General features: G+C 46.0%; 1 protein-coding gene across 5 annotated transcripts in view; it reads left to right on the forward strand.

Annotated features, from left to right (window-relative positions):
- si:ch211-130h14.4 overlaps positions 1-27,683 on the forward strand; it is a 201,878-nt gene that overhangs the window by 107,108 nt on the left and 67,087 nt on the right. For all 5 annotated transcript variants that reach the window (XM_041180101.1, XM_041180133.1, XM_041180115.1 and 2 more), the window contains one exon: positions 16,007-16,102. In XM_041180101.1, the coding sequence (XP_041036035.1) occupies positions 16,007-16,102 (96 nt within the window). The remainder of the gene's footprint in view (positions 1-16,006; positions 16,103-27,683) is intronic.

Here is a 27,683-nt window from a genome sequence, read left to right on the forward strand (position 1 = left end):
TCTTGACTCCCTTGTAAATCGAAAATCCATTTAACTCTGTTTTGAATATATTCAATGACTGATCTTACACTGCTTTCTGGAAGAAGAATTCCACAGACTAATGACCCTCTGAGAGAAAAAAATTCTTCTCATCTGTCTTAATTGGGAGACCCTTATTTTTAAATTGGTTCTAGACTTCCCCACAAGGGGAAACATCATTTCAGCATTCACCCTGTCAAGTCCCGAGGATCTTTTTTGTTTCAATAAGGTCACTGCTCATTCTTCTAAACTCCCGTGGCTATAGGCCCAACTTGCTCAGTCTTTCCTCATAAGCTAACCTCTTCATCCCAGGAATCAGTTGAGGGAACCTTCTTTGAACTGCTTCTATTGCAATTATATCCTTTCTTAAATAAGAAGACCAAAACTGTACACAGTACTCCAGGTGCTGTTTCACTAAAGCCCTGTACAGCTGTAGAAACACTTTTCTACTTTTATATTCAATTCCCCTGCAATAAACATCAACATTCCATTTGCCTTCCTAATCACTTGCTGTACCTGCATACTAACTTTTTGTGATTCATGCACCAGGACACCCAAAGCTCTCTGTACTGTAGAGCTCTGTAGCCTCTCTCCATTGACTGCTTTTCTGTTCTTCCGGCCAAAGTGGGTAAGTTCACATTTTCCCACATTATATTCCAATTGCCAAACTTTTGCCCACTTGTCTTCCAACGAAGCTCAAAGCAAGCTCAAATAACAGCACCCCATTTTTTTAATTAGGCACTTTAGACCCTTCAAGACTCAACATTGAGTTCAACGGCTGTTATTCTCATTTTTACTTTCAGACAGCGGCTGTTCATTATTCTGCCATTCACACCTGCTCTACACACATCTTTTTTTCTTTATTTGTCCCATTGCCACTCCCTTTGGCTCTGCCCCACCAACTCTTTTGTCTTTTAACGTCACCCATCTTCCACCCTATCACAATCTTCCCTTTTGTTCCTTAACCACCCTCCCCTATTTGAGAAACTTCCTAGTAGTCGCAAATGAGGAATGGTGCACATAGGACCAGAGTGCAGTCAGCACTGTGGAAGGAACTATAGATAAACATATGACTCAGCACCCTCAGCAGATGGTGGGCGAACAATGGGAGTGCAGAAAAGAGTCCATCTCATCTAAATGGAACTACGGTGTCAGTAAAAAGCAGTAACTTACAGGAGAATTCATTTCAGCTAGGCTGTTGGTGGAGAACCACATAATTGCGACTCATTGAGAGGTGTGTGGCAGAGGGGGGGGTGTATTATGTTGTACAGCTCTGTCAATCTGAGAGCCTTGCTGTCAATGTTCCTGCTAAACTGCACAGCAGTCTGAAAGGCACCATGCAGGCCTTGTTCTACAAGGAATAGCACATTTGACCATGCATGGAACAATGGATTGCACACAAAAACTAAGTTATAAAAGGAACTTTTCTTGCTGCTACCTTGTTTTCAGGGAGTGCTGTGCAACACCAGAAGGAGGGAGGTAAAAAAGAAAGAAAATAAAGAGTTGCATTTACTTGGCACCTTTGGTGGTCTCAGGATTCCCCAAAAAACCAGGATCAAGCAGCATAACCACATTCTACTAAAGTGCAGAGTTCAGCCCATGAAAAAAGCTTTTGCGAAAGGTGGGGTGGGGTGGGGGGGCGCGGAATGTGGGATGGGGGTGGGTGGGTGGGATTGGGGGGGGGAGCGCGTGGGTGGGATGAGGGCATGGATGGGATGGGGGAGCTGCTAAAACATAGCAAAGTTGCAGCCTGATGACATGATCAGTACTGCAACTTAAACTTAAAATAAAGTGAGAAGGAAGGCCGAGTGGCAGGATTCCCAGCAACTGGTCTGAGTCAGGAGCAGCCAGCTCATTGAGCTAAGTGGCTCATTTAGCTCTCCTTGTGGGCCACGAGGAGCAGGGTTTCCAGGGCATGGGAGGCCCAAAACTTTCTTGTGGGGCCTGGAGTAACACATGTGACTCTCCTGGCCCCACAAGGAAAGTAAAATGGCGAATGGCATTTAAATCATCTCAGATCTACCTCCTACTCTTCAGGTGGAATCTTCCCAGATTTGCACTAAGTGCAGTAGATAAACATTTTACCTGCTGGCAGCAATGGGGGCTTTTCACGCTGTATAGTCCCAAATCCGCTGTATTACTTATACATTCCCGGGAAACATGCTGTTTCCATTGCGGGGGGACTCTCATTCGTCCACCACACCATCACCTCACCATGTCAACACGCTGGGCACCATATTTAAAGTGCAGCCACGTGCACACCTCTCGGTGCTTCCACAACTGCTGCACAGAAGACATGGTCCTGAAAGGCAAAAAGACTGCAGCCCCCGGGTTCAAAGACTAATCCCTCGAGCTCCTTCTGGACACAGTGGGGGCCCACCGGGATGTCCTGTACCCCAGCTGTGGCTGATGGATAGGCAGCAACATCACCAATCCAGCTTGGAAGGCAGAGGCACCGGTGGTCAGCGCCAACATCCTGCAAAAGAGAACAGCCACCCAGTGCTACAAGAGGATGAATGATCTCCTCCACCCTGCCAGGGTAAGTCACTTTTCTCATCACTCTCAACTCACACACTCACAAACCCATTATACATCCACATGGCCCTCACTCACTGCCAGCTCAAGGGACATCACCATTCACTCTCTCACACTCACCGTCATTGACCTCATCCCGTCCATGGGACCACTCAACCCACATATTCCAGGCATACTTATCATCTGGCCTGGCAGGCAACCTACTTACATTCTCTCCATCTCTATTCATGCAGGACAAGCTGGGACACAACCAGAGGGAGAGGTCACAGACTGGTGGAGGAATGCCTGAAATCAAGGTCCTCATGGACTTTGAAAATAGAGCCATCAAGCTGGCCAGCGAGGATCTGGACCATTCCTGTGCTGACGGTGGGGTCAGCGTTGCTCAACCAAGTGAGGATCCAGCAGTGCAACATCCATCAGACAACCATGATGTGAGTGACATGTCCTCTTTCACAGGCCACTGCCATGCATTAATAATATCCCCTTGCTTCTGCAGGCACATCTGGGAAACAGCCGATGGAGTCCATGACCCAGAGCCTCCAATCAAGCTCCAAAGAAACCTCTGAAGAGGAATCTGAAGGCACCCTCCTTGAAGTCCCATCACAGCGCTCACCCACACCCTCCACCAGCTCAGAGATACACACCTCAGTGGGACCAAGCTAGAGTAGCCCCGGGATCACAATCTAGTAAACACATAGAACTGTCTGATCCATAGTAGGCAGCAGCAGGGACGTCCCAGGTCCTTGGCACTCGGAGGACTGCTGGAGGCCAGAAATTTGCTGAGTCCGAGTGGATTATGAGCCTCTGGACTCGATTATGTCACAGTTGCTGATGCTGCAAAGGCCAGCTTGGGAACATCAGGAAGGGATCTCCGCTGCACTCCTCAGATTGCAAGGCACAATGGAGGAGTCTGCCTGCCTTCAGGCTGAGGTGATAGTGCCGGCATTGCAATGCACTGAGGTCAACACTGGTAGGATGGTGGCCGCCATGGAGACCTTGGTTCAGGAGGTCACTCCTGCACTGCTGCACGGGCTGAACTGCGTCGATGACGCCATTATTGGCCTCCAACAGTGTGTACGTGAGAGGGTGTGGGGCAGCTCAATCTCCCTCCAGCTAACCCTTTTCCTCAAGGAGTCATCCAGGGGATTTTGGACACCTATAGGGAGGAGGATCAGCAGGTGCACACCCTGGGACCACCCAGGTGAAACCAGGAGTGTCCAGGCTCTCCAAATCCCCTCTTCCTGTGACCCCAGCAGCTCCAGCTTCACAGGCCGAGCCGGGTGCCACTGCCACATGGCAGGACCCTGAAAGCAGGCTGGGGCCCTCCAAGTCTTGGCCCTCCAAAGGACGCCCACCAAGGTCATCACAGACAAGGCGTCGCAGTCAGCAGGCTGCCCCCACCTCCGCTCTGGATGTCCGGGAAGCACCAAGACTTAGCGGCAGGGTTAGGATGGCTAAGAAGATGCAGTTGCACAGCCTGGGCACAAGTGTTAATCACTTGTACATACTGTTCACTATTGTCAATAAACTCCCAAGAATGTCTCCCTTCTTATGGCTCCTTGTTCTGATGGGCAGTGTTCATGTCACTCAGATGTGAAGCTTTTCTGAACAAGTTAAGGGCAGATGTCTCAGTCCAGGGCCTCTTCCCTGTGCAGTGTGTAACCTTCAGACCAAAGTTATGGTCCAGCCACACACACCCTGGACACATTACTGATGCCTGCACCTCAACAGTGCTGGTCATTACTGCCAGAATGTAGTGGGCAAGCATCACAGAGTTACATAATTACTCTGAGTGCTCTCAGCACCTTTAAGGTGGGGCTGGCCCCCATCTCTTCAGCATCTATGACCAGTGACGTTGTGCTCCTGAGGGAGTCAGGTGCTGAAGGCGGACAAAAGATCTGATGCTTTTAAAGTTTCATGGCTGCACCTCTATGGTATGACCCTGATCACAGGGCACAAGCGAGCTGCCCTTGACCAGACAGGTGTCAGACATTCTCAGAAGCTCTGTGAAGATCTACGGAGTGCCCACTTTGCAAGTTGCCATCATGATCCTTCTGCAATTGAGCGACTATTAGGGCCTCCACTGCATCTCCATGACAGGAGCATTATCATAAAGGCGATGTGCACTGCCCTACGCAAGTCTGGAGTCAAAAGTTCATAGATGCAATGTTAGGAACTTATGGTGTCTCCTCACTGCATGTTGTCACCATGCTCCTCAAATCTAGTCGCTATGAGGGCTTTCTGAGCTCACCTGCCCTTATCTGACCAGTGCGAGGGCCTCATCCCCGTCATCATCATGTGAGGACCTCCTCACCCTCAACATCATCGATGTCCTGCTCATCGGAGACATCCAGCTCATCCATCTGCTCATCAGCCAGCTCCTCGTCCCGGTGCAGCACCGGGTTTGAAGAGCGCAGCAGGTGACAATGATGTGTGACACCCTCTGTGGACTATATTGCAGGGCTCCACCAGACCAGTCCGGGCACAGGAACCTCATTATCAGCATCCTGATGGTTTGCTCCACCAAGTTGTGAGTTGCTGCATGAGCCTCATGATACTGTCGCTGTGCTGCAGCCTGAGGCTGCCGCACGGGTGTCATCAGCCACGGCCTCTGCAGGTAGCCCTTGTCCCCAAGGGGCCATCCCTACAGCCTCTGTCGACCCTGGAAGATGTCAGGGGTCTGTGACTGACTGTAGGAGTCGTGGACACTCCCTGGAAACCGTGTGCACACCTGCAGGATGTGTTTGTGGTAATTGTACACCAGCTGCACAGTTAACGAATGGAATCCCCTGCAGTTGCTGTGTGTGTGATGGGGATCTGAACACCACGTGAGTGCAGTCGATTGTACCCTGCACCTGTGGGAAACCTGAGATCTGGGCAAATCCAATTGCTCTTGCATCCTGGCTCTCCTGGTCCCGGGTGAAATGCACAAAGTTGCGTGCCCTCGAGAAGATGGCATCTGTGACCTCATGGATGTATTTGTGGGTGGAGGCTTGTGATATCCCACAGAGGTCACCTGTGGAGCCCTGAAAGGAGCCACTGGCATAGAAATTGAGCGTCGTGGTCACTGTCACAGCCACTGCCAGTGGATGTCCTCCATGTCCCCGTAGCACCAGATCCTTCAGTAGCTGACAGATGTGACCGACCAGTTCCCTAGGCATCGGCAACACAGGTTCTCAGACATCTGCAGGAATGAAAAGCAGCATCAACTGACCCTGAGTCTAGCTAGGCGCTGACCAATGATGGCTCGCTGTGGCTCTTCAGCAGCCTCTGCAGGAGCCCCAGCTGCCCCTTCTTCCTGAGGATTCTGTCCTCCCTCTGCGCAGCCAGGCCCTCAGTCACTCTCTCCTCCATCTTCACTGTTTGTATGCCACGTGGCATATAACCAGGTCACCAGGCTCCATGATCCTGATGTACTCCACCTGCAGGATGAAAGAGAGAGACGCATGGGTTCGCATGGGTATACAAAGAACCTCTCTTGGTTAAGTCTGAAGGCCCCTTAACTCATCCCAGAGAGTGCTGGATGGCCAGAGTTTAATGCGCTGTATGGCTGCCGAAAACCCCACCCACCTCCGCTCCACTCCACCTGACCAATTGGCGGCAGCTTTGCCCATTAGACTGCATACTGTGCACTCAGCTAAGGCACAGGCATTCTCCTAACCCATGCTGCAAGGCTGCACTGTTAGCTTGAACCATGGAGGAGACTGGTCCAAACCGGGATGATGACATTGCAAGGGGCTGTGAGCACCTCCACCAGTGACTGCTCCATGGCCAGCTTTAGCAAGGAGATTGTACAATGTGCCCAGTCATCCAACTGTTCTGCAGTCCACTAAAACACTCATTAGTTTGCAGTCTGTGCCTGAGGGGTGGAAAGTTCTGGAGTACTTGGTGGCATTTCGATGCCTCTGTGTTGCTTGAGTGGGCAGATAAGTTACAGGCCTGACTCCACACATGTTAATGTGGCTGCACCTGAACTGTCTCAGCTGCAGAGGAATGGTCGCTTTATACAAGGTGTCCCTAATGCATGGCTGCCTCTCGTCCACCCTCCCCCACCCCACATGTGCTTGCGTGCTACCTTCAACCGTAGGGCAGCCCTTTGACCCCTCCCCAAATCACCTCAACCGCAGGGCAGCTTTTCCCTCCCCTCCCTTCAAAGCCACCTCTACTGCCCTACCCCTCCAACGCACCTCAGCTTTGAAGTCCAACAGGCGTCCCTCATGGGCGTTCTGCAACATTGCTGTGCACTCACCTCCAAGTTCCCCTTGAAGTGCAGCCCGCCTAGTGCATGCCTTTTATATGCTGTTGTGAAACACGTCGGTGTGCAATCATGTCGACATGGACAGACGATCCAGCATGAAGGGGGATGAGTCCAGCAGGCTGGCCTTATAATGATACGCTGATGTATTACAGTGAGATTCCTGACATCTGATGGTAGGAAATGCGGCCCACTATAGGTGGGCTGAACGGATGATCACAAATTTCTTTCATGACGTCGTGAAACCGATTTTTGGCCTTCTCGTTATATTGTCCACTCACGCCACTGAACACGCCTGACGCCAGCAGGCACGGACAATTCCACTCTTCATCTGGCAGGAAAGACACAATGGCTTCTGCAGTCAAACCAGAGAAACAAGACCCAACAACGGCATCAGACCCTCATCTGCATAGTTAAGGAAGGATCGCATCAGCTTCAGGCCCTTGGCACCTGCTCAGAGCAGCAGGTTAAAATGGTGGGATTCAGGTGAGATGTCAGTGGGTAAGTCACTCGACTTTTAGGAAAAAAAGAAAGATTAGAATCCTAGTTGAAGTCACAGGCCCAGCCAGAAGTCCATTGACTTGCGGCGGGACTGGAAGATCCCAACGGTGGGTGGGTGTGGAAAATCCCACCCATTGTCTTGTTACCTTGCCTAATAGTAAATCAATTCAACCTCTTGTGCATGTCCCAATCACATGTATGTATGGTAGTCATTTTGGGATTGGGACTGAAAACACAGAGAGCCAAAACACTACTAATTTTATGCATTTGCTGTTTTCCTTCTTTTGGACAGTGTTACAGTGAACTCCTTTAGATATTTGGATTTTGCCACTTTGGAACAGATGAATTAATTCACTTCCTTCCATGAAGTATAAGCAACACTCTTATTGGAGTGTCTTTGTCACTGCAAACCAGGGTGATGAGACAGAAAATATCACCTTGTTTTGTTGCATTTACCTGGCTAAATTGCTACTGATCCCTTATTCAGTTTAATCTGGTTTGGAGTTGACCTAAGAACTGGATTTTAAAGTTCTAAGGAGCGTGCTAATGATGTGATACTTCTCAGAAGAGTCTTTGAGCTGTGCGGCTAACACCCGATAACACTGCTCACTCCAGTGCTGGCACACTTTGGCTGCTGGGTGCAAAAATGTCTGCTGAAAGAGATCCTAAGTACAAGGTAATGGGCGGTGTTTACTCACAACTCCATGGTGCAGATAACACAAGAATACAAACCTAGTTTTAGCAGTATATGATAAAACTAGAATAGAAGGAGCTGGAGTTTAGATGTGTTCGCTGTGAAATTGCAAGTGCATTTCAAGGTGAATGTTCAGAAGATCCAAAAATAGCAAAATGGTACTACAAAGTACTTCATATTTTTCACTGATTGTGATGAAATCCTTAAAGGGGAACAAACTTAGCACATTTTTTGCAATGATTACTGTACCTTTTTAACAATGTTTTAATTTGGCATGTTTTCCATACATCTGAAACTTGTACTAATTTAAATATATATTTTGTGGGCCTCTCTTTAACTTGAGGTAAAATTGGTGCCTCAAATATGGTATTTCATTGTTTGGTGTGGTACAAAATGAGAAGGTCAGTCTTTTCTATCTGCAGCAAAGATACCTGCAGCCAACCCGCCCCACCCATACAAACGTTTGCCTTCTCTTCCATCAGCATGTTCCCTGCGCCTGGACGGATGTCTATAGGGATTGTGTTCTAACAAACTCAGGCTTGCTGTGATGGATCGCATAATCAACCCCCACAATTCCTCTGCTACATGCACAAGCTGCAATGTCTTAAGTATGACATCGAGCACTGGGTCTGGGAGGGCAGTAATTTCTTTGACAGTCGGAGGAGTGCAGGAAGATGTAGCAGAGTTGAGGTGTAATCTCCAGCCCGTTTTTTAACAATAATAAATTCTGGCGGGAGAGGAAACAGTTCTTCAAAAATCACTTTTCCTGGGGCAGTCAATTGTTGGATGATCGATTGCCACTGTAACTAGAGGAGTGGCACAGGGATCAGTGCTGGGGCCTCAGCTATTTACAATCTATATTAACGACTAGACCAAGGGGAGGATTTTTCCCTTGTTGGGGGGGCTCGGCAGGGGCAGGCAGGGCCGCACCACAATTTCATGCTGGCAAGCCAATTAAGGCCCGCCTAGCGCTCAGTGCTGCCTGTGCGTGGTGGGGGAGGCGAGGACGGTGAGCGTAAACGTCGTGCATGTGCACAAATGCGCGTATGAAAATCTCCCTGAGCTGCCTCGGGGAGATGAATAGTTTTCAAAATTAAAAATAAAGCTCCTAAAATGTTACAAAACATGTCCCCTCATGTGACTCTGTCACATGAGCAGGGACATGTTATTAATTAAATTTTAAAAATGTTATTTTATTTTTATTTGCTGTTGGAAACCTCATCCTGCCTGTAGATGTGGGTTTCCTAAAAAAATGCAAAGGCCGCTTGACCTTTTTGCCTGCCCACAAACCATAAGATTGGACAGGCAGCAAAAAGTTTCTTTTAATTATCTTTTTACTGGCCTTAATAGGCCTTTTAATTGTCAGCGGGCACACTACCGACTCCGGCGTGCACCCGCCGACTGAAATATTGTCGGGACACTAGCCCGATGTCATCGTGTGTCATTTTACACGCGGTTGGGTCAAGCACACTCCTGCCCACCCAGCTAAAACTTCAAGAGACAAAGATTAATGTATCTACAAGATAAAAACAAAAAACTGCGGATGCTGGAAATCCAAAACAAAAAACAGAATTACCTGGAAAAACTCAGCAGGTCTGGCAGCATCGGCGGAGAAGAAAAGAGTTGATGTTTCGAGTCCTCATGACCCTTCAGCAGAACAGAATAATGTATCTACGTTTTTTGACAATACAAAACTAGGTGAGAACAAAAGCTGTGAGGAGGACACAAAGAGGCTGCAAAGAGATATAAACAGGTTAAGAGAGTGGACAACAAGGTGGCAAATGGAGTATAACGTAGGGAAGTGTGAAATTTTCACTTTGATCATAAGAATAGAAAAGCAGAATATATTTTAAAAGGAGTAAAACTTGTAAATGTTGATGTCCAGTGAGACATGGTATGCTCTCACAATGAACACCAAAAGGTTAGCATGGAGGCACAGCAAGCAATTAAGAAGACAAATGGCATGTTGGTGTTTAATGCAAGGGGATTGGAGTACAAAAATAAAGAAGTTTTGCATCAGTTATATGGGGCTATGGTGAAACTACACCTAGAATACAGTGTGCAATTTTGGAATCCATATTTAAGGAAGGATATGTTTGCATTGGAGGCAGTGGTGTGAAGGACCACTAGATTGCTTCCCGAGATGAGAGGGTAGTCCCGTGATGAGAGTTTGAGTAAATAGGGTCTATATTCTCTGGCACTTAGAAGGATGAGAGGTGATCTCATTGAAACATTCAAGGTAATGAAGGGGCTTGACAGAGTAGATACTGAGAGGTTGCTTCCCCTGGCTGGGGAATCTAGAGCAAGGGGCACAGTCTCAGAGTAAGGGCAAGAGCTTTACGGACTGGGATGAAGAGAAATTTCTTCACTCAAAGGGATGTGAATCTTTGGAATTCTCTACCCCAGAGGATTGTGAATGCACCATCATTGAATATATTTAAGGCTGGGATAGACAGATTTTTGATCTCTCAGGGAATCAAGGAATATGGGGAATGGGTGGGAAAGTGAAGCTGAAGGTCCAGATCAGCCATGATCATATTGAATGGTGGAGCAGATTCGATAGCAGTCTTCCCCTACTACTAGTTTTTATGTTCACTGAGAAAGCAGCAGATCTGAAATCTGGCCCATCTTTCCTCATATACTCTGAGATGAGCAGTCACATGGATGGGGTCCAGGGTGTAGACAGTGGGTGGGTTTTGTTCCAGCTCTGTCCTCTAGGCCTCTCAGGGAACATTTGACCTGAATGTTTATAGGCTGCTGGCTATGCAGTGTGGCCACTCAGTGTGCGAGAGGAGAGAAGAAAAAGAGGAAAAATCTTCAGAAACAGGCACGATATTTATTTACTTGCACAAAAAAGATATATGTTTTATATATGTATATATGTGGTAATTTTTGCTGCTGCCCTTGATAACATGAGCCAAATTCCCAATTATCTCTGTCAGTGAGGATCTCGTCAAAAATATAGATGCATAGAACTTATTTTCTCATTATTGTATAGTGGTCTCTGGAAATCTGTTATAAAATGGCAGGATATTTCTTATTCTTAAAGCCAAATTCAAAATATTTTTAATTCATATTTGCATGAGTGTAATGATTGTAAACTAAACTGTTTCTTACTGTTATGGGGATCATGTGACCGTGTAGACAAATCAGCCCTAAGCGTGGGGAATCTTCAGGGTGCAGCTTTTAGCCTTGGCCTTGAAGCAAGCATGTAGCCTCATGAGGAGTCTGTAAGTGAAGTTTACTGTTTCTTACAAGAAACTAGCACTGCATTCCAAGTTTATTACAGCCTGCATAAATTACTGTGTCAATGATTTCGTTTACTGTGTATGTGAGTTTAACTACAGTAAGTGGCTTACCTGTGTTTTTCAATGGTTAATTTGATTGAGTGGTAGCCAATAGTGAAAAGATTATCTTCACTTTTAGGCAACTTCACACCATGCCTATTACTAAACCTACAGACATACAATCTGATACAGCCTGCTTTAATGTTGAACAGCTATAGGAAAATAGACAAAATTTTATGGGAGGGAGACATGCCAAATTCCCCATATGCCCTTCCAGGGGAAAAACTCTACATGCCAGGGGCATGTGTTTGTATAATTATCTCTTCTGTGTGCAAAATAAAAGCTGCAAGAATTTCACCCATGATAAGTGCAAGTTTCTCATTAACCTAGAGACTCCAAAAATCTTTGATACTTTCATTTTAAAAATTTCTGCCTCTTGAGGGCTATGGCTGCACAGATTTTTGTAACTTTCTGGTATCTTGCGTAAGCCAAAGGGCTGAATCATCCCAGATTTGCACTAAGTGCATTTGCGGGCAGGTAAAACAAAAGGCAAAAAGACTGCAGCCCTCAGGTTTACCCCTTGAGCGCCTTTTGGACGCCGTGGAGGCCTGCCATGATGTCCCCTACCCTGGCTCTGGCCTCAGGAGGGGTAGTGCAATCATCAACCCAGCATGGGAGGTGGGGCAGCTGTGGTCAGTGCCAATGCACTGCAAAAGAGGACAGCCGCCCAGTGCCACTACAGGATGAACAGGGTTGTCACACCTCAAGAGACAACACCATTAACTCTCACACACACCCTCACATCTCCATCAGGCTCATATCCACTGGAGCTCACCTCCTCCTCCTGTCCATGGCTCCGCTCACCACACAAACATTCCACACAGTGCCATGTGTCCTGCTCACACTCTCTCCATCTGTTTCCATGCAGGAGAAACTTGCTTACATTATCAGGGAGAGTCCCAAACCGGGGGTTGGAGGAGTGTGCCATCACACTCACTGTTGAGGACATGGACTGTGCCTGCAGTGACAGTGAGGTCGGTGGCAAACACCTCGTGAGGATCCTGCACAGCATCATCCCTCTCTCAACATAACTGCTCTCTCTCTCTCCTGCTTTTGACTCTGCTACCATCCATTACTTATGCCTACTTTGGTTCACAGGGAGCTCTGCCAAGCAACCAAAAACCTCAGCCAGCCGTCCCTCAGCTCCATCTATGTCCTCAACTTCAGCCAAGAGGACACCTCCTCCATTGAAGAGTCAGAAATAAGCAGCCTGGAAGACCTGTCACAGCGTTTACCCACACCCTGCACCAGCGCAGAGACACACACCTCGGTGGGATCTAGATCTAGATCTAGAACAGGGTCGGGTTCACAAACTGGTGGTCACCACACGGACACTTGTCTGCAGCAGGAGGAGGCAGGTTCAGCCGAGCTCGCTGGCACTTGGAGGACTGCTGGGGAGGAGGCAGCTGTGAGGTCCGAGTCCGATGACGAGCCTCTGGATTTGGCCTTCCAACTCATCCTGGGGAACATCACACAGAGCTGTTGGAAACCCTCAGCAGAGTGGCACTTGAGTCAGAGGAGTACGTCTGCCTGCTCTCTGAAGTGGTGCCCACACGTACGCATATGGAGGTCTCCATGGGGAGGATGGCGGACACCATGGAGAACCTGGTTAGCAGAACACGGAGATGTGTGCAGACCTGCAATCCATCATGGGGGCCATGGGTGAGTTCCTGAAGTGGCAACGTGAAAGGGAAACAGGCACCTCGACATCCCTCCAGGTGCCCTTTTCCCTCAAGGAGTCAGGCCCGGGCCCTCGGGCACCTGAAGGGAGGAGGAGCGGCAGCTGGACACCCCTGGATCATCCACTGAGGAATCTCAGAGGCTGTCCGCTCCCTCTGAGCCCCCTTTGCCTGTGACCCCCTCAATTTTATCCTCTGTCACCACAGAGGGAGCAGCTGGCCCATGTGTGATTCTGGAGGGAGAGGTATGTGTGTGGCAGGCTCTTTTGGAGCCTTATGCAAGCACTCCCCCATGCATAGATCCTTCCCATTTCACACACACCTCACTGTCCTGAGTATTTTCAATGCTGCCTGCTGGGGGGTTTGCTTTCAGTTGTCCATCTGAGCTGACCTGCATCTCCGCCCACCCACTGATCACACTCCCATGCAGCACCTGTTCTCACCCACTACGACTTTCATTTCACTTTTTTGTTTTTTGATTTGGACATCATGGCAGGATTGACTTTTTCATCAGCTCCCCCACCTTTTCCCCTCCCCCAATCCCCATTTCCTTTCCCCCATCACAGTTGACCCACTCCCCGGCATCACCTTCCACCTCCCCGCCACCTCTGTTACCTACCAGCCACAACCCTTCTCCTTCAGAGATGTCCAGGTGAATGTGCACATTCCCTTCCTTCCCAAAAATCCCATCCACATCCACATTCCCTTCCCTGACCCCCTCTTTTCCACCCCCAGAACCCGTGTCTGCCTCTGAGTCCCCATCATCCACCATTGCCGTCTCTTCTACCGCTACCGTTGAACTCCCACCCTACCGTCTCACTCGGCCCTCAGTCATTCTCACCATTCCCTCATATCCTGCCCACCCTCAGTTTGCACCCCAGGAGACAGTCATGGACTCATCAGACCCTCCATTGCTGGCATCCCCTCTCTGGACCCCTTCCCCCCTCCAGACCCCTCTTCCCTCCCCTTACTCCTTCCACCTCCCCCGAGACTCCCTCCCCACTTAGTCCCTCCCCTTTCCTGACTCCCTCAGACACCCTTACTTCTTCCGCCACCCTTAGTTCTTCCCTACTCCCGAGTCCTTCCTCCAGCCTCACTTCTTCCTTCAGCTTTACTCCTTCCCACTTCCTTCCTGCTCCCTACTCCTTCCTACACCCTTACTCCTTGCTTCACCCCTGCTCCCCCCCTCCGCACTCCTGCCTCCCCCCAGACTCCCTCCCTTCTCTGCACTCCTTCCCCCTCCAAACTCCTTCCCTTACACCCTACACCCGCCTTACACCTACCTCCCCAGCTGCCATATTCTCCCCGTTACCCCTCCTCCCCCATACTCCCTTCCCCTGACACCTTCATTACCCCACTCCCAACTTCACCCCCAATACCTCTTCCTCTCCCAGCCAATCCTAGACCTTCTTCTCCCACCCCCTCGACCATCATCTGTTGTTAGCATCAACGGTGATTTTCCAACTTTTCTGCTTCACAGCAGAGCCATGTCCATGAGAATCTACCCAGTATGCCATGGACATTCCTCCATTGTGTCATTGCTGTCAGACTCCAGCATCGTGTGCTCCTCGGACATGCGCAATGTGAGGAAGGCCCTGGCAGAAAATCCTGACTTCTGCATATCACAGTTGTCAAGACGTGTTCGGCAGCATTGTGCTCCGACATGGGCAGATGATCCAGCGGTGGGGTGGGGGGATGATTCCAGCAGGCTGGCCTTATAATGATATGCTGATGTACTCCAATGAGGTTCCCAACTCCATTGGTGGGAAACGCGGCCCGCCATTGATGTGCTGAGCAGACAATCGCAAACTGGTTTCACGACGTCGTGAAACTTAATTTTGGCCTTCTCACCATATTGTCCACTCACGCCACCAAACACGCCTGGCACCAGTGGGCATGGACACTTCCACCCCATGTTCTTCATGGCAGTAAATGGCAGCTGTTATTCAACTGTGGAGGGCATCACAGCTGAGCCCAATCCTGTTCTTACTCAACGTGCACTAACATCTAACAAACACACTTTTCAGCAAAGGTCACTGGATATTACTCAGGATTGGGAACCATTAGTCCAAGAACACTGAGACCGATTATACAAACCAGTTACTGCTGGTGAACTTAGCACAGGCCAGCAACTGAATCGACGATCTCCTGGGGCAGAATCTTCGGCTCGGTGAGCAGGGGCGTGCACCCCGACGGCGAACTATCAAAGGCCTATTAAAAGCAATTAAGGCAATCAGCTGAGCTGCCCGTCCAACCTTAAGGTTGGCAAAGAGCCCAGGTGGCTTCACATTTTTCATGGAACCTCATCAACGGGTGGGATGAGGTTTTATGAATGATTTTAAATTTTCAGAAAAATTTTTATTAAAATTAATGCACATATCCCAGCTCATGTGACAGTTTCACATGAGGGGACATGTCATAAAAATGTTTTCAACACTTTATTAAACTATTTAAACTTAAACTTAAAGATAAACTCCCTGAGGCACAGCATTTCTGGGCGCATGTCATGCTGGGCGGGCTTTAATTAGCCTGCCCACGTAAAATGGAGGCGCCCAGCTAATCGGGGCTGCCGATCGGCTGCACCCCTGCCCCCGCCCCCGCACAACCCCCCCAACGGGGAGAAAATTCTCCCCCTGGTTTATATGGCCAAGTAGCACACCGGGCAGTGCCTTCTTTATCTACAGTGCCAACAAAAGTTTTGCAACTTTATCAAAACTGAAGTTATTGAAAGAGATCAAAATAATATGTTTTCTCAAAGTTTTACTTCAGCACTTTTATAAAGCAGTACACTAGTATTATTTTGATCTCCTTTAAAAACTTCAGTTTCGATAAAATTACAAAACTTTCATTGAAGCGCAAAATGTGAGCTTCTCTGATTTATAACAGAGCAGTTTCTCAAATGAGCTAAGTGATTACTGCTTACAGTTTTTTTCATCTACTATTTCACTATAGTTTTGGTTCATTCATGTCCTTACAGGGCGGGCTTCCAGGATTATCAACCTTCCAACACATAAACCATCTCGTGAGCAAACAAAGGAAAGTGCAGGAAGAAACTGAGCAAATGTTTCCCAAGGTAGGTGCCAAACCCACTTGCCCAGTGCTCCCTATTTAACAGTGTTTTTAACAGTAGATGCACCGCCCAGTGTTAGAATTAATACATCTTTTCCTCTCCAGCTAATTAATTGTTGTCACCTGAAGTGAGTAGGTGCTGGAAACATTGCTTGCCTTGCTTTTTACAACTCACAGGAGGGAGCTGGATGTCCATTGTGATGGGGAAATCCAGCATTAGGCATTCCTCTCTGCAGCCAAGTTGTAAAGATCATTAACACATTGGATTCTCAGCTGAAGTAATACATTTGCAAAACCAAAGGCAATCAAAAGAAAATCTGTAGGAAGATGAAAAAACACCATTTCATGATGTTGGCGGCAGCATAGAACTCCATAGGCATTCTGGGATTGGTGAAGTTATTTGACAATATTTTTTCACATGCTACTGTCAAAGTCAACTCAGTCCTACAGAAGCAAGGTTATATTGGAGAGTCGGTAAACAGAGCGTAACTTGGCGGTCAGCAGAACTGCAAGAGGCATTACTCACTGGCCAGTTATAGTCTTTGGCACTGACAGCTGAGAAGTCAGCATCTATAAGTTTCTCATTAAACATGCAGTGAAGATTTATAGAGGGCAAGGCCAGCATTCATTTGTTGAAAAATCCAAGCCAGCCATTTTGTGGGTGTTTTTGCAGTATGGAACAGATGGCAACAGCAAAAGAAGGAGTTTGTAATATTGCTGAAAAACGAGATTTTTTTTATTGAAGCTTTTTATCTTGCACTCATCAGGACAATTTGCAAGAATACCAATATCATGGGAAACAACAAACTTATACAATATGAGAAGAGAGTGCTGATTGGTTGGCAAGTGGACTCTAATTGGTAGAGGCCTTGCCCAGTTGAATGCACCAGTTGTTTGTTGTTTCCCCAGACATTGGTTTTCTTGCAAATTGTCCTGATGAGTACAAGGTAAAAAGTTTCACAAAAATGTCTCTTTTCTTCAGCAATATTCAAGTTCTGTGACTATTTGAATAATTAATGTTTTCATACAGGCCCCAATTCATTGGTCCTATTGTTAGGAAAGCAGGTGTTTAACTGGCACATAGGAGCGACAGAATTCAGGAGCTGTGCCGGTTTGTTTCCACCCTGCAATTCCAGCCTGCTCTTCGGTATCAAATGGCCTAAGGCGCTTACATGCATTAAAACCAAAATATTTAAATAGTCACCTGACAGAGTTGTATTGTATTTGCACCGGATATGCTCGGTTGCATTATCCGTCTATCTGGAATAGGAGCAAGGGTGGCCAAGCTCTTAAATCAGAAATGTTTTATTCTGTTGCACTGTGTTGTTTCTATTCATTTCTTTGTGATGTCAACTTCTTTGTCCCCCATGTGAATTTTTTTTCAAAGAGAACATTTCATGGTTGAACTGGTAGAAAGTGAGAGGGAGACTTGCAGCCCTAGACCATATCTACAGACCTTGGCACATCTACTTACCAATGGATCAAGTTACTTCTATTTACTCTGGATCAACGGGCCAGAGCTTAGGGGTAGGATTTTCTAGTTAGGGTTGGGACATTGATAACCGGATCAACTGCAGGTTTCGACCCCACACCAAAGTGAGTTTTGCTGGATTGGCCAATTAGTCTCCAAAGGGCATGGTCACTGTCCAATGAAGGACAGCGGACTGGCTCTTGTAGCTGGAAGGCCAATAGGAAGCCCACCAGCACTGAAGGAGTTGTAGCCTGCTTTTAGGGGAGAGGGAAGGTGTTTCTGCCTTGAGGCACCTTCTTAGCACTTTTGAAATATTTGAAATTAAAAATGGCCACAGCTCTCTGCTCACCGTTGTAATCCTCCACATGGAGGCCTGGGGCTGCAGCTGAGGCCACGTAGGTATGGCAGCTGTGGGAGGGGCCTCAAAGTGACCCTGGAGCTCTGGCCTTCCTGGTCTGCTGCTGGGCAGCTTTACGCAGCTGCTATGTTCCTGATACCATGGGGTTCTAGCAGGCCAGCTGGAAAATTCCAGTTGGCCTCTAACCAATGGTCTTAATTGGCCTTTAATTGTGTTTGACCACAGGTGTCTGTTTGCTGTTGGGGGCAGTGTTTTTTATATTTTAAAAGAGGTACATCAAAAGCAGGTGAGAAAGTAGGTGGAGTGAAACCAAGAGCACAGATCCAATTAAAAGAATCATAGCTGGCAAATCAAAATATCCAAAATCCTCACCTGTTTACAGTACTTTCTTGACAATCCTTGCAAGAGTGAGAGAAAACTTGGCACACAAACATTCACTTTTAAAATTGTGAAGAGTGCAATCTCTCTCCACCAGTATTGCCATGACAGAAAGGAGTACTTTGATTGATGGCTGATGTTAATTTCATTTTCTATAATCTACAAAGCCCCAGCAACGAACCAGAGATGGAAAGAGGGAGAGAGAGCCATTAGCAGCTTACAATGAGATGAAAATAACATGAGCAACAACAAACAGCTCAGATTTGGTGAGGGAGAGAAGAGGGAAATGCATTAAGGTGCAAAAGCAAGGACACAGTACAACCACCTGGTTGAGAGTGCAAAGATTCCTGGAGAGGTTCAAGCCATTGAAGTACGGATGTGACCTCTCTTTTAATATTTTGGATTTTTCGCCCCCATCATCGATTGCTATTTGTGAGGTTTTGAGAGTGAATTTTCCAACCACCCCCATGAGTGCTGTGTGAGATGGGAGTAAGCAGTAAATCTGGAACCAGTTGACAGTGGAACGATTGGGGAGAATGGACTGTAGAACTGTGGAGATGTGGCTGCAACTCAATCCTGGGCGAAGAGAAGAGGAAGTAAAAGACAAACCGCGGAAAGTTCTTTGTGTCAGGGAGCAGAGCTTGAGGGAGACAGAAGACAAAATGGTTTTGCAAGTGCTGACTTATATCATGATTACCATTGTTAAATACACAAGTATCAGGACAGGTGTTAAAAACTGCTGCAGTAGTGACAGTCAATGGTATTACCTAAGTGCCAAGTGTAGTAAAGTAACTCAGTCAACTCCAGAAAGTGCCTTTGGCTTCTGGCGGATGAGCGCATGAAGGAGATTTGTGGGACCCTTGACAGAGGAAATTCCATCAAAATGCAGATGAACGAATGCTTGATTTATCCAACAGTGTCCACAACCTGCAAACTGTGTGCCGCAGCTGCAATACATTACAAGTCAATGAAGGAGCTTCCATGGACAGTCTGAAACAGAATAGCAGGGTTCATGTTCGTGTCATTGCGGAGGACAGTCACAGGAGCTCCAACAATGATGATTAAATACACTCTATTTTCTATACATAGCTATATGTTTCTGGAAGAAGTTGACGTCTCTTACACCTGATGTTTACATACATCATCATGACACAGTTCTTTGTGACATGGACATCTGGGTCATCCTGCTATGCAGTCTTATTGGGCAGTCTTAACTTTCCAGATTCTTTGAAGAGAACTGTCTTTCTCCCACATTTGTTTCCATGTTCTACAGATACTGTAGACAGCTTTGAGTTTCGGATAGATATGGTGCACAGCTACCCTCTGGGGATTATGAAAAAAGGCAGCTCTCCTTGTATCCACCTCATGGAACAGTAAGTTCATTTCACAAACTGCTCCCTCAATTGCTCACAAACTCCATTTCATGGCTTCATATTTAGTTTAGTGTCTTTTTGTTCTTAGCCATGACTCCATGATCCCATCTATACAAACTTTCAACAGTCAAAAACTTTGCAAAAGCATTTTTGAGACTTTGAAATTGTCATATGCAGCCCCTTAACCTTTAAGTGATTGTACCTTATGATCTTGAGCAATTGTTCTTAGGAGACTGCGCGCTTATCATATTGTGTGGAACCCCTTTCACTTTGTTGCCTGTGCAAGGCTTAAGCTGTGCTGGGAGCATGTTAAATGGTATTCATGAGTTGTTCAATCCTAGCCAGGCGAGCTCATCATTCTGCCAATATGCGCCTTGGGCTTTGCACAGTAATCCTGCCTGCTGCTTAGCATTGTTTTGGGTCCCAAAATTATTTTTGATGATCTTCATTTAACTTGAATGTCACAAAATATTTTTTAAAATCTTCATCAAGAAAACCATGAAGACCATGTAACAACAGGTGCTATTCAGTATGTTATCAATGGATATGCTTACTCAAAGAAACACTAAACAAACCCCATATGACATTACAGATAAGGAATCAAGTCCCTCAGGTTTAGTGGGTAGGAAATAATGGGTGAGGTTGCAGATATAGATCAATCCCAATTTTAAAATTCTGCCTTCAGACCTACTTTTATATTTCTAATGTAAATTTCTTTGTCCAGGTTTATAATTGAAACTGCCTAAGTATATTTACAACACTAGAATTGCAACTTCATGCCAAAGGAAGGGATATAGGGTGAGTTTTTAACTCACTCAAAACCCATTCCTTTACACAGAGCTAAAATCTGGCCTATAGTATCTTCAGGTATATGATGGTGAGAAGAAAGATGATGAGCTGCAGACATTGTTACAATGAGGCAAGTTTACCCATGCAGTGTCCATTATAAATGTGGATTTACATGAAAAGGTTTACAGAAAATGCACAGACACATGAGTTTTAACATATTTTTTGATTGCTAGGAAAGTAGTCAAATTTTTCATTTTCTCCCAACTATAATAAAAAGACACTGAATTGCAGCTCAGCAAGGGAATCAAAAAGCCCACAAGGAGGACTCAGTTTCACAGTGCCTGGTGACAAAGTGACAAACCCCATATCATAAAGAAAAACACCAGCTTCACATCAGTTTGCATTTGTAGCCAAGAGAAATTGTAATGGTTTCTTGAAAATGTGCATAACTGTGAAGATCCACAAAGATGCATTACTAGCAGGTTATCCTAACACTGTCAATCCCCAGTTGGCCCTTCACCCCCCCTGTGCACCTTGAACTACATTATTTGTAGAATAAAAATAAATGTACTCAGCTCTGTAAATACTTTACTTTACCAGGATTTTCTGATCACTGCTTTTTTTCAGAAAGCACTTAATGCTTCTTACACAAAAATGACTGCTCAAATATTTTAGAATAAAACTGAGCGAACCAAGAGGTCATATGCATTGCTAACAGAAATTCTAGTTGAGAAATTGTGGTTAATTGTATGTAACTTTGAAACAATAAGTTAAAAAATAGTGTTACTAAACATGTTTTAGATGCCATTTTACAAGAGGTGGTCTGCCTAAGAGTATTCTTTTAAAAGAAGAATAAAAAGAGAATAATGGCCGTTCTTCTTTCGAAAATGACGAACAAAAGGTTTTGTGACATTTTTTAAGTCTCCTTTTTATTTGCTTTTTGTCCCTATTTCCCTTTGCTTGGTCTTCATCTGCTGAAATTCCTGGCAACAGGACAGGCTGACAACCTATTCCCAAGCCTCTGCCAGTCTGAGTGTATAACCAGCAGTGAAGAGATCCATTGGAGTGTTTAATTTTACACTTCATCCAGTTTTCCTTCCCTCTGTATGGAAAATGCTTGGGATTTCCATACAATAGTGCAACTGAGTTTGTGATCCCACTGTAAGGGAGATATGCATGCCATGCTCTTATTATCCTGCAACACCACAAGTTGGATGCCACAGCACTACAGAGGCGTATCGGACATCATTTGTAGCTTGTTGTTTGGTGTTTTTTTCTTAGTTGTACTGCAGCCCCAGTGTTCTACTCCATTAATTCTTTAGCAGGTCAGTCTAGGTTGATTGTGCAATGTATAGTTTAACCCCCTTTTGAGTAATGACTGTTTCAAACTAAATAAAGTAGGAATACCTTTAAATTTTGCTCTTTTGACCATTCTCAGAGCAACCTTAAAAAGCACTGGACAATTTAATTTGAGCACTTTTGGGCTAATGGTAAAATTAAGAGTCACTAAAGCAGCTTAAAGTAAAGGTCATCACCTCTGCCTCTGGAAAACCACTCCAGTGATGGCATTGGCCACTTTCTGAAAGTGAATATCTCACCTTCAAACAAGCCACCATTGTCAAATGCTCAGTGGGAGGGAGGAGAACAGAAGACTTATCAAAAAATACTGCCACCTTCCATGATGATTCACTGTAATTTTATGGGCTGCGAGGAGGCAAGTTTGACACCAATCACTTAAAGAGCAGCCAACAGCTGTTGGGGGGGTGGGGGTGGAGGGAAGGTGGGGGAGACAGGAAAGTGATCTGAGAAGGAAGAAAAGATCATGAAGATTCACTTTTACCTTTGATGTTTACAATAGGCTGAGTCTTTTCTATTTCCTTTTTGTAATTAACTGTCTCAGATAATTTGACAAACTGACCACCTAATTAAATAAAGTCCCTCAAAAATGCTTTCCTATTTACTTCTTTCTCATTATTACTTTTACGTGGAAAGAATTACTAGATTTAGGTTAGGATTTCCGAGCGCAAAATATTCCCCTCACTGAAGGCACTAATGTTGTTTATAGTGCTAGTGATGTATTTTCAGACTGAGATCTGAAGCAAAGAAACAGCTTCCCACAGGGCAAGGTCAAGATACTTCCACCACCACCACCCCCCCAGCTGCTTGTAGCATCTTGACCAACAACCTAGCATTTCTAAAACAGTTTTTTGTTTTTAACCTAGCATTTCTGATGTCCAGGAATTCAGCAACTGGGAGAAAAATGGCCTCCTTACTGCTAGAATCTTTTGTTTTACAGAATGAGCATCATCAGATTAGGGAGCAACCCAAAGTCCAGACTGATATTTTGTATCACAACAGCAATGCAATGTGACGGTATTTTCAGGATGCAGATATATTTTCAATGCGAATTACATTATTGTTCAGTATGTTGACTAACAGAACCTACAGTTATGCCAATAAAATCATGGCAACACTGTATGTTGCTATTGCTCAGAACAACACAGAAACATGGCTATTAATATATTATTTCCATTATCTTTCCAGTAGTTTATTTTAAACTTCCTGCTTGCTGTGTATATACCAAAAAAATGTAAACCAATATTTAATTCAATACAATTCAAATGTTATTGTCTATTAGAAATTCATTAAAAGTCACACACAATAAAATAAATAATGGAAAAAGAAAACAACATCACAATGAGCAATGTAAAACCCCTTGTTGCCGTAGTGCAGTGCCATCTTATCTCTAGTTACACAGACAACACACAAATTCTCCTTCTTGGCAAGAGGGTTGGGAGAGAGAGGTAGGAAAGCAAATGTTTTCCAAGGAGACTGTCCAGAGATGTGAGGAGCAATGCACTCATAGGAGCAAGAAGAAGTGAAGAAAACAAAAACTGACAAGAAACCTAGGAAACATTACACAGGGTCTTCATCACAGAATAGCATCAAAAACAGCTTTAGGAATCTGAATTCCACCCCATTTTATGGAATAAGAGAGATCTTGACTTTTTGTGGTAATGTAAAATGCATGATAGTGAATTAACAGCCTAAATCAATGGAAATAAAGAATGGGAGGGATGTAAAACAAGCTGCCAATTCACTATCCCTCGTTTTACACTATCACACAAAGTCAGGGTCTACTTCCAAGCATTTTCTTTTAGCAGTAACAAAGGTGGAGAGGGAGCAAGCTGAATACCTCACTGTGCAGATATTGAAGCAGTTTCAATTCCACTCACTGGCACAGAGATTTCCCAATGCTAGAAGACATCAGGGAAAAGGAAACAATAGATTAAGAAAGATCTTAAAATTGTTCATTTTTTTTTAATTCTTTCATGGGATGTGGGCTTCACAGGCTGGGCCAGCATTTATTGGCCATCCCTAATTACCCTTTAGAAGGTGGTGGTCAGCTGCCTTCTTCAACTGCTGCAGTCCATGTGGTGTAGGTACATCCACAGTGCTGTTAGGGAGGGAGTTCCAGGATTTTGACCCAGTGACAGTGAAGGAATGGGGATATATTTCCAAGTCAGAATGGTGAGTGGCTTGGAGGGGAACTTCAAGGTGGTGGTGTTCCCATGTGTCTGTTGCCCTTGTCCTTTTAGGTGGTAGCAGTTGTAGGTTTGGAAGTTGTTGCCTAAGGAGCCTTGGTGAGTTCCTGCATTGCATTTTGTAGATGGTGCACACAGCTGCCATTCTGCGTCGATGGTGGAGGGAGTGAATGTTTGTGGTTGGGGTGCCAATCAAGCAGGCTGCTTTGTCCTGGACGGTGTCAAGCTTCTTGAGTGTCCTGTGAGCTGCACTCATCCAGGCAAGTGGAAAGTTTTCCATCACACTCCTGACTTGTGCCTTGTAGATGGTGGACAGGCTTTGGGGAGTCAGGAGGTGAGTTACTCGCTGCAGGATTTCTAGCCTCTAACTTGCTCTTGTAGCCACAGTATTTATATGGCTAGTCCAGTTCAGTTTCTGGCCAATCGTAACCCCCAGGATGCTGATTGTGGAGGATTCAGTGATGGTAATGCCATTGAATGTCAAGGAACGATGGTTAGATTCTCTCTTGTCAGTGAGGGTCAGGCATTTGTGTGACGTGAATGCTACTTGCCACTTGTCAGCCCAAGCCTGGATATTGTCCATGTCTTGCTGCATTTGGACATGGACTGCTTCAGTATCTAAGGAATTGTGAATGGTGCTGAACATTGCACAATCATCAGTGAACATCCCCACTTCTGACCTTATGATGGAAGGAAGGTCATTGATGAAGCAATTGAATATGGTTGGGCCTTGAACACTACCCTGAGGAACTCCTGTAGTGATGTCCTGGAGCTGAAATGATTGACATCCAACATCCATCTTCCTTTGTGCTAGATATAACTCCGACCAGCGGAGAGTTTCCCCCCTGATTCCCCTTGACTCCAGTTTTGCTCGGGCTCTTTGATGCCACACTTGGTCAAATGCTGCCTTGATGTCAAGGGCAGTCACTCTCACCTCACCTCTGGAATTCAGCTCTTTTGTCCATATTTGAACCAAGGCTGCAATGAGGACAGGAGCTGAGTGGCCCTGGCGGAACCCAAACAGAGTGTCAGTGAGCAGGTTTTTTGTTAAGCAAGTGCCGCTTGATTGCACTGTTGATGACCACTTTCATTGCTGATGGTCGAGAGTAAACTGATGGGGCGGTAATCGACTGGGTTGGATTTCTCCTGCTTTTTGTGTACAGGACATACCTGGGCAATTTTCCACATTGTCAGGTGTTGTAGCTGTACTGAAACAGCTTGGCTAGGGGCACAGCAAGTCCTGGAGCACAAGTCTTCAGTATTATGGCTGGAATATTGTCAGGGCCCATAACCCTTAAGTATCCAGTGCCTTCAGCTGTTTCTTGATATCATGTCTGGTGAATCAAATTGGCTGAAGACTGGCATCTGTGATGCTGGGGACCTCCGGAGGAGGCTGAGATGTTACATCCACTTGGCACTTCTTGCTGAAGATTGTTGCGAATGCTTCATCCTTATTTTTTGCACTGATACGCTGGGCGCCTCCATCATTGAGGATCAGATATTTGTGGAGCCTCCTCCTCCAGTGAGTTGTTTAATTGTCTACAACCATTCACGGCTGGATATGGCAGGACTGCAGAACTTAGATCTAACCTGTTGGTTGTGGAGTTGCTTAGCTCTGTCCATCACTTGCTGCTTATGCTGTTTGGCATGCAAGTAGCCCCATGTTATAGCTTCACCAGGTTGACACCTCATTTTTAGGTCCGCCAGGTGCTGCTCCTGGCATGTCCTCCTGCACTCTTTATTGAACCAAGGTTGATCCCCTGGCTTGATGGTAATGGTAGAGTTGGGGGGGGGATATGCTGGGCTGTGAGGTTATAGATTGGGGTTGAGTACAATTCTGCTGCTGACGATGGCCCACAGCACCTCCATGGATGCCCAGTCTTGAGTTGCTAGATCAGTTCGACATCAATCTCATTAAGCACGGTGGTAGTGCCACACAACATGATGGAGGGTATCCTCAATGTGAAGATGGGATTTCGTCTCCACAGGACTGTGCGGTGGTCACTCCTACCAATACTGTCATGGACAGATGCACCTGTAGCGAGGATGAGGTCAAGTATGTTTCTCCCTCTTGTTCATTTCCTCATCAACTGCCTCAGACTCAGGCTAGCAACTATGTCCTTTCAGAATCAGCCAGCTCGGTCAGTATTGGTGTTGCCAAGCTGCTCTTGGTGATGGTCATTGAAGTCCCCCACGCAGAGTACTTTCTGTACTTTACTTTCTCAGTGCTTCCTCCAAGTGATGTTCAAGTGGAAGAGCACTGATTCATCAGCTGAGGGGGAACAGTCCATGGTAATCAGCAGGAGGTTTCCTTGCTCATGTTTGACCTGATGCCATGAGACTTCATGGGGTCCGGAGTTGATGTTAAGGACTCCAAGGGCAACTCCCTCCCGACTGTATACCACTGTGCCACCACCTCTGCTGGGTCTGTCCTGCCAGTGGGACAGAACATACCCAGGGATGGTGATGGTGGTGTCTGGGACATTATCTGTAAGGTATGATTCCGTGAATATGATTATGTCAGGCTGTTACTTGACTAGTCTGTGAGACAGCTCTCCCAATTTTGACACAAGCCCCTAGATGTTAGTAAGGATGACTTTGCAAAGTCAGCAGGGCTGAGTTTGCCATTGCCGTTTCTGGTGCCTAGGTCGATGCCAGGTGGTCCATCGGTTTCATTCCTTTCAGACTTTATAGAGGTTTGATACAACTGAGTGACTTAGCTAGGCCATTTCAGAGGGCAGTTAAGAGTCAACCACATTGCTGTGGATCTGGAATCACATGTAGGCCAGACCAGGCAAGGACAGCAGATTTCCTCCCCTAAAGGGCATTAGTGAGCCAGATGGGTTTTTCTGAAAATCAGCAATGATTTTATGATCATCATTAGACTTTTAATTCCAGATTTTTATTAAATTCAAATTCCACTGTCTGCCATGGTGGGATTCAAACACAGGTCCCTAGAGCATTACCCTAGGTCCCTGAATTACCAGTCCAGTGACAATTCCACTATGCCACTGTCTCCCCTGAAGTGCAGCTATTTTGCACAACCATTTTTTTCTCCAATATGGTGCTCCATGGCTGGAATTATGCTGGTGACCAAAGTGATTCACCACCTGAACAAGGAGAAGCATGAGGGCATTGGTCACCTCAGCCTGGCTGCAGCTATGTCCTTTCTTGCCACTTCTTTGTCTTTGCCTGTGATGCTACTGTTAAACTGGCGTCACTGAAGCAGAAGATGCTGTATTCAGCAGGTCGGGCAACTATGGCAGAGAGAAAAGCAGAGTTAACATTTTAGGGTGGTGGTCTTTCATCAGAACTCATGATTCATACCAGGTTCTCGATCTGTTTGGGTGCTTGGAAATCTGAAGGTGAACTTCACTTTGTACCTACAAAGCATCAAGACCAGCTCCTCTCAGAGGCAACAGCACCATAGTAATTATATTACACGTTTTACATTGGGTTCAGAAGTCGTGTCAGCAGATCTTACATGGGGGTAAGCCTTGGTGTATAGCAGAAATAACCAAATGAGTCGTGTCTGCTGAGTACACACAGATTGTGTGCAAATATGTATCATATCTGGCCATGAGGTTCTTCAATCGAAATGACTGCAAATTGATCAACACACCAGTGGAATTATCACCTAACCCATACTTCACAATTGATGCCTTGTTTAA

This window comes from Carcharodon carcharias, chromosome 2, assembly GCF_017639515.1.
Source record: "Carcharodon carcharias isolate sCarCar2 chromosome 2, sCarCar2.pri, whole genome shotgun sequence".
Classification (NCBI taxonomy): Eukaryota; Metazoa; Chordata; class Chondrichthyes; order Lamniformes; family Lamnidae; genus Carcharodon; species Carcharodon carcharias.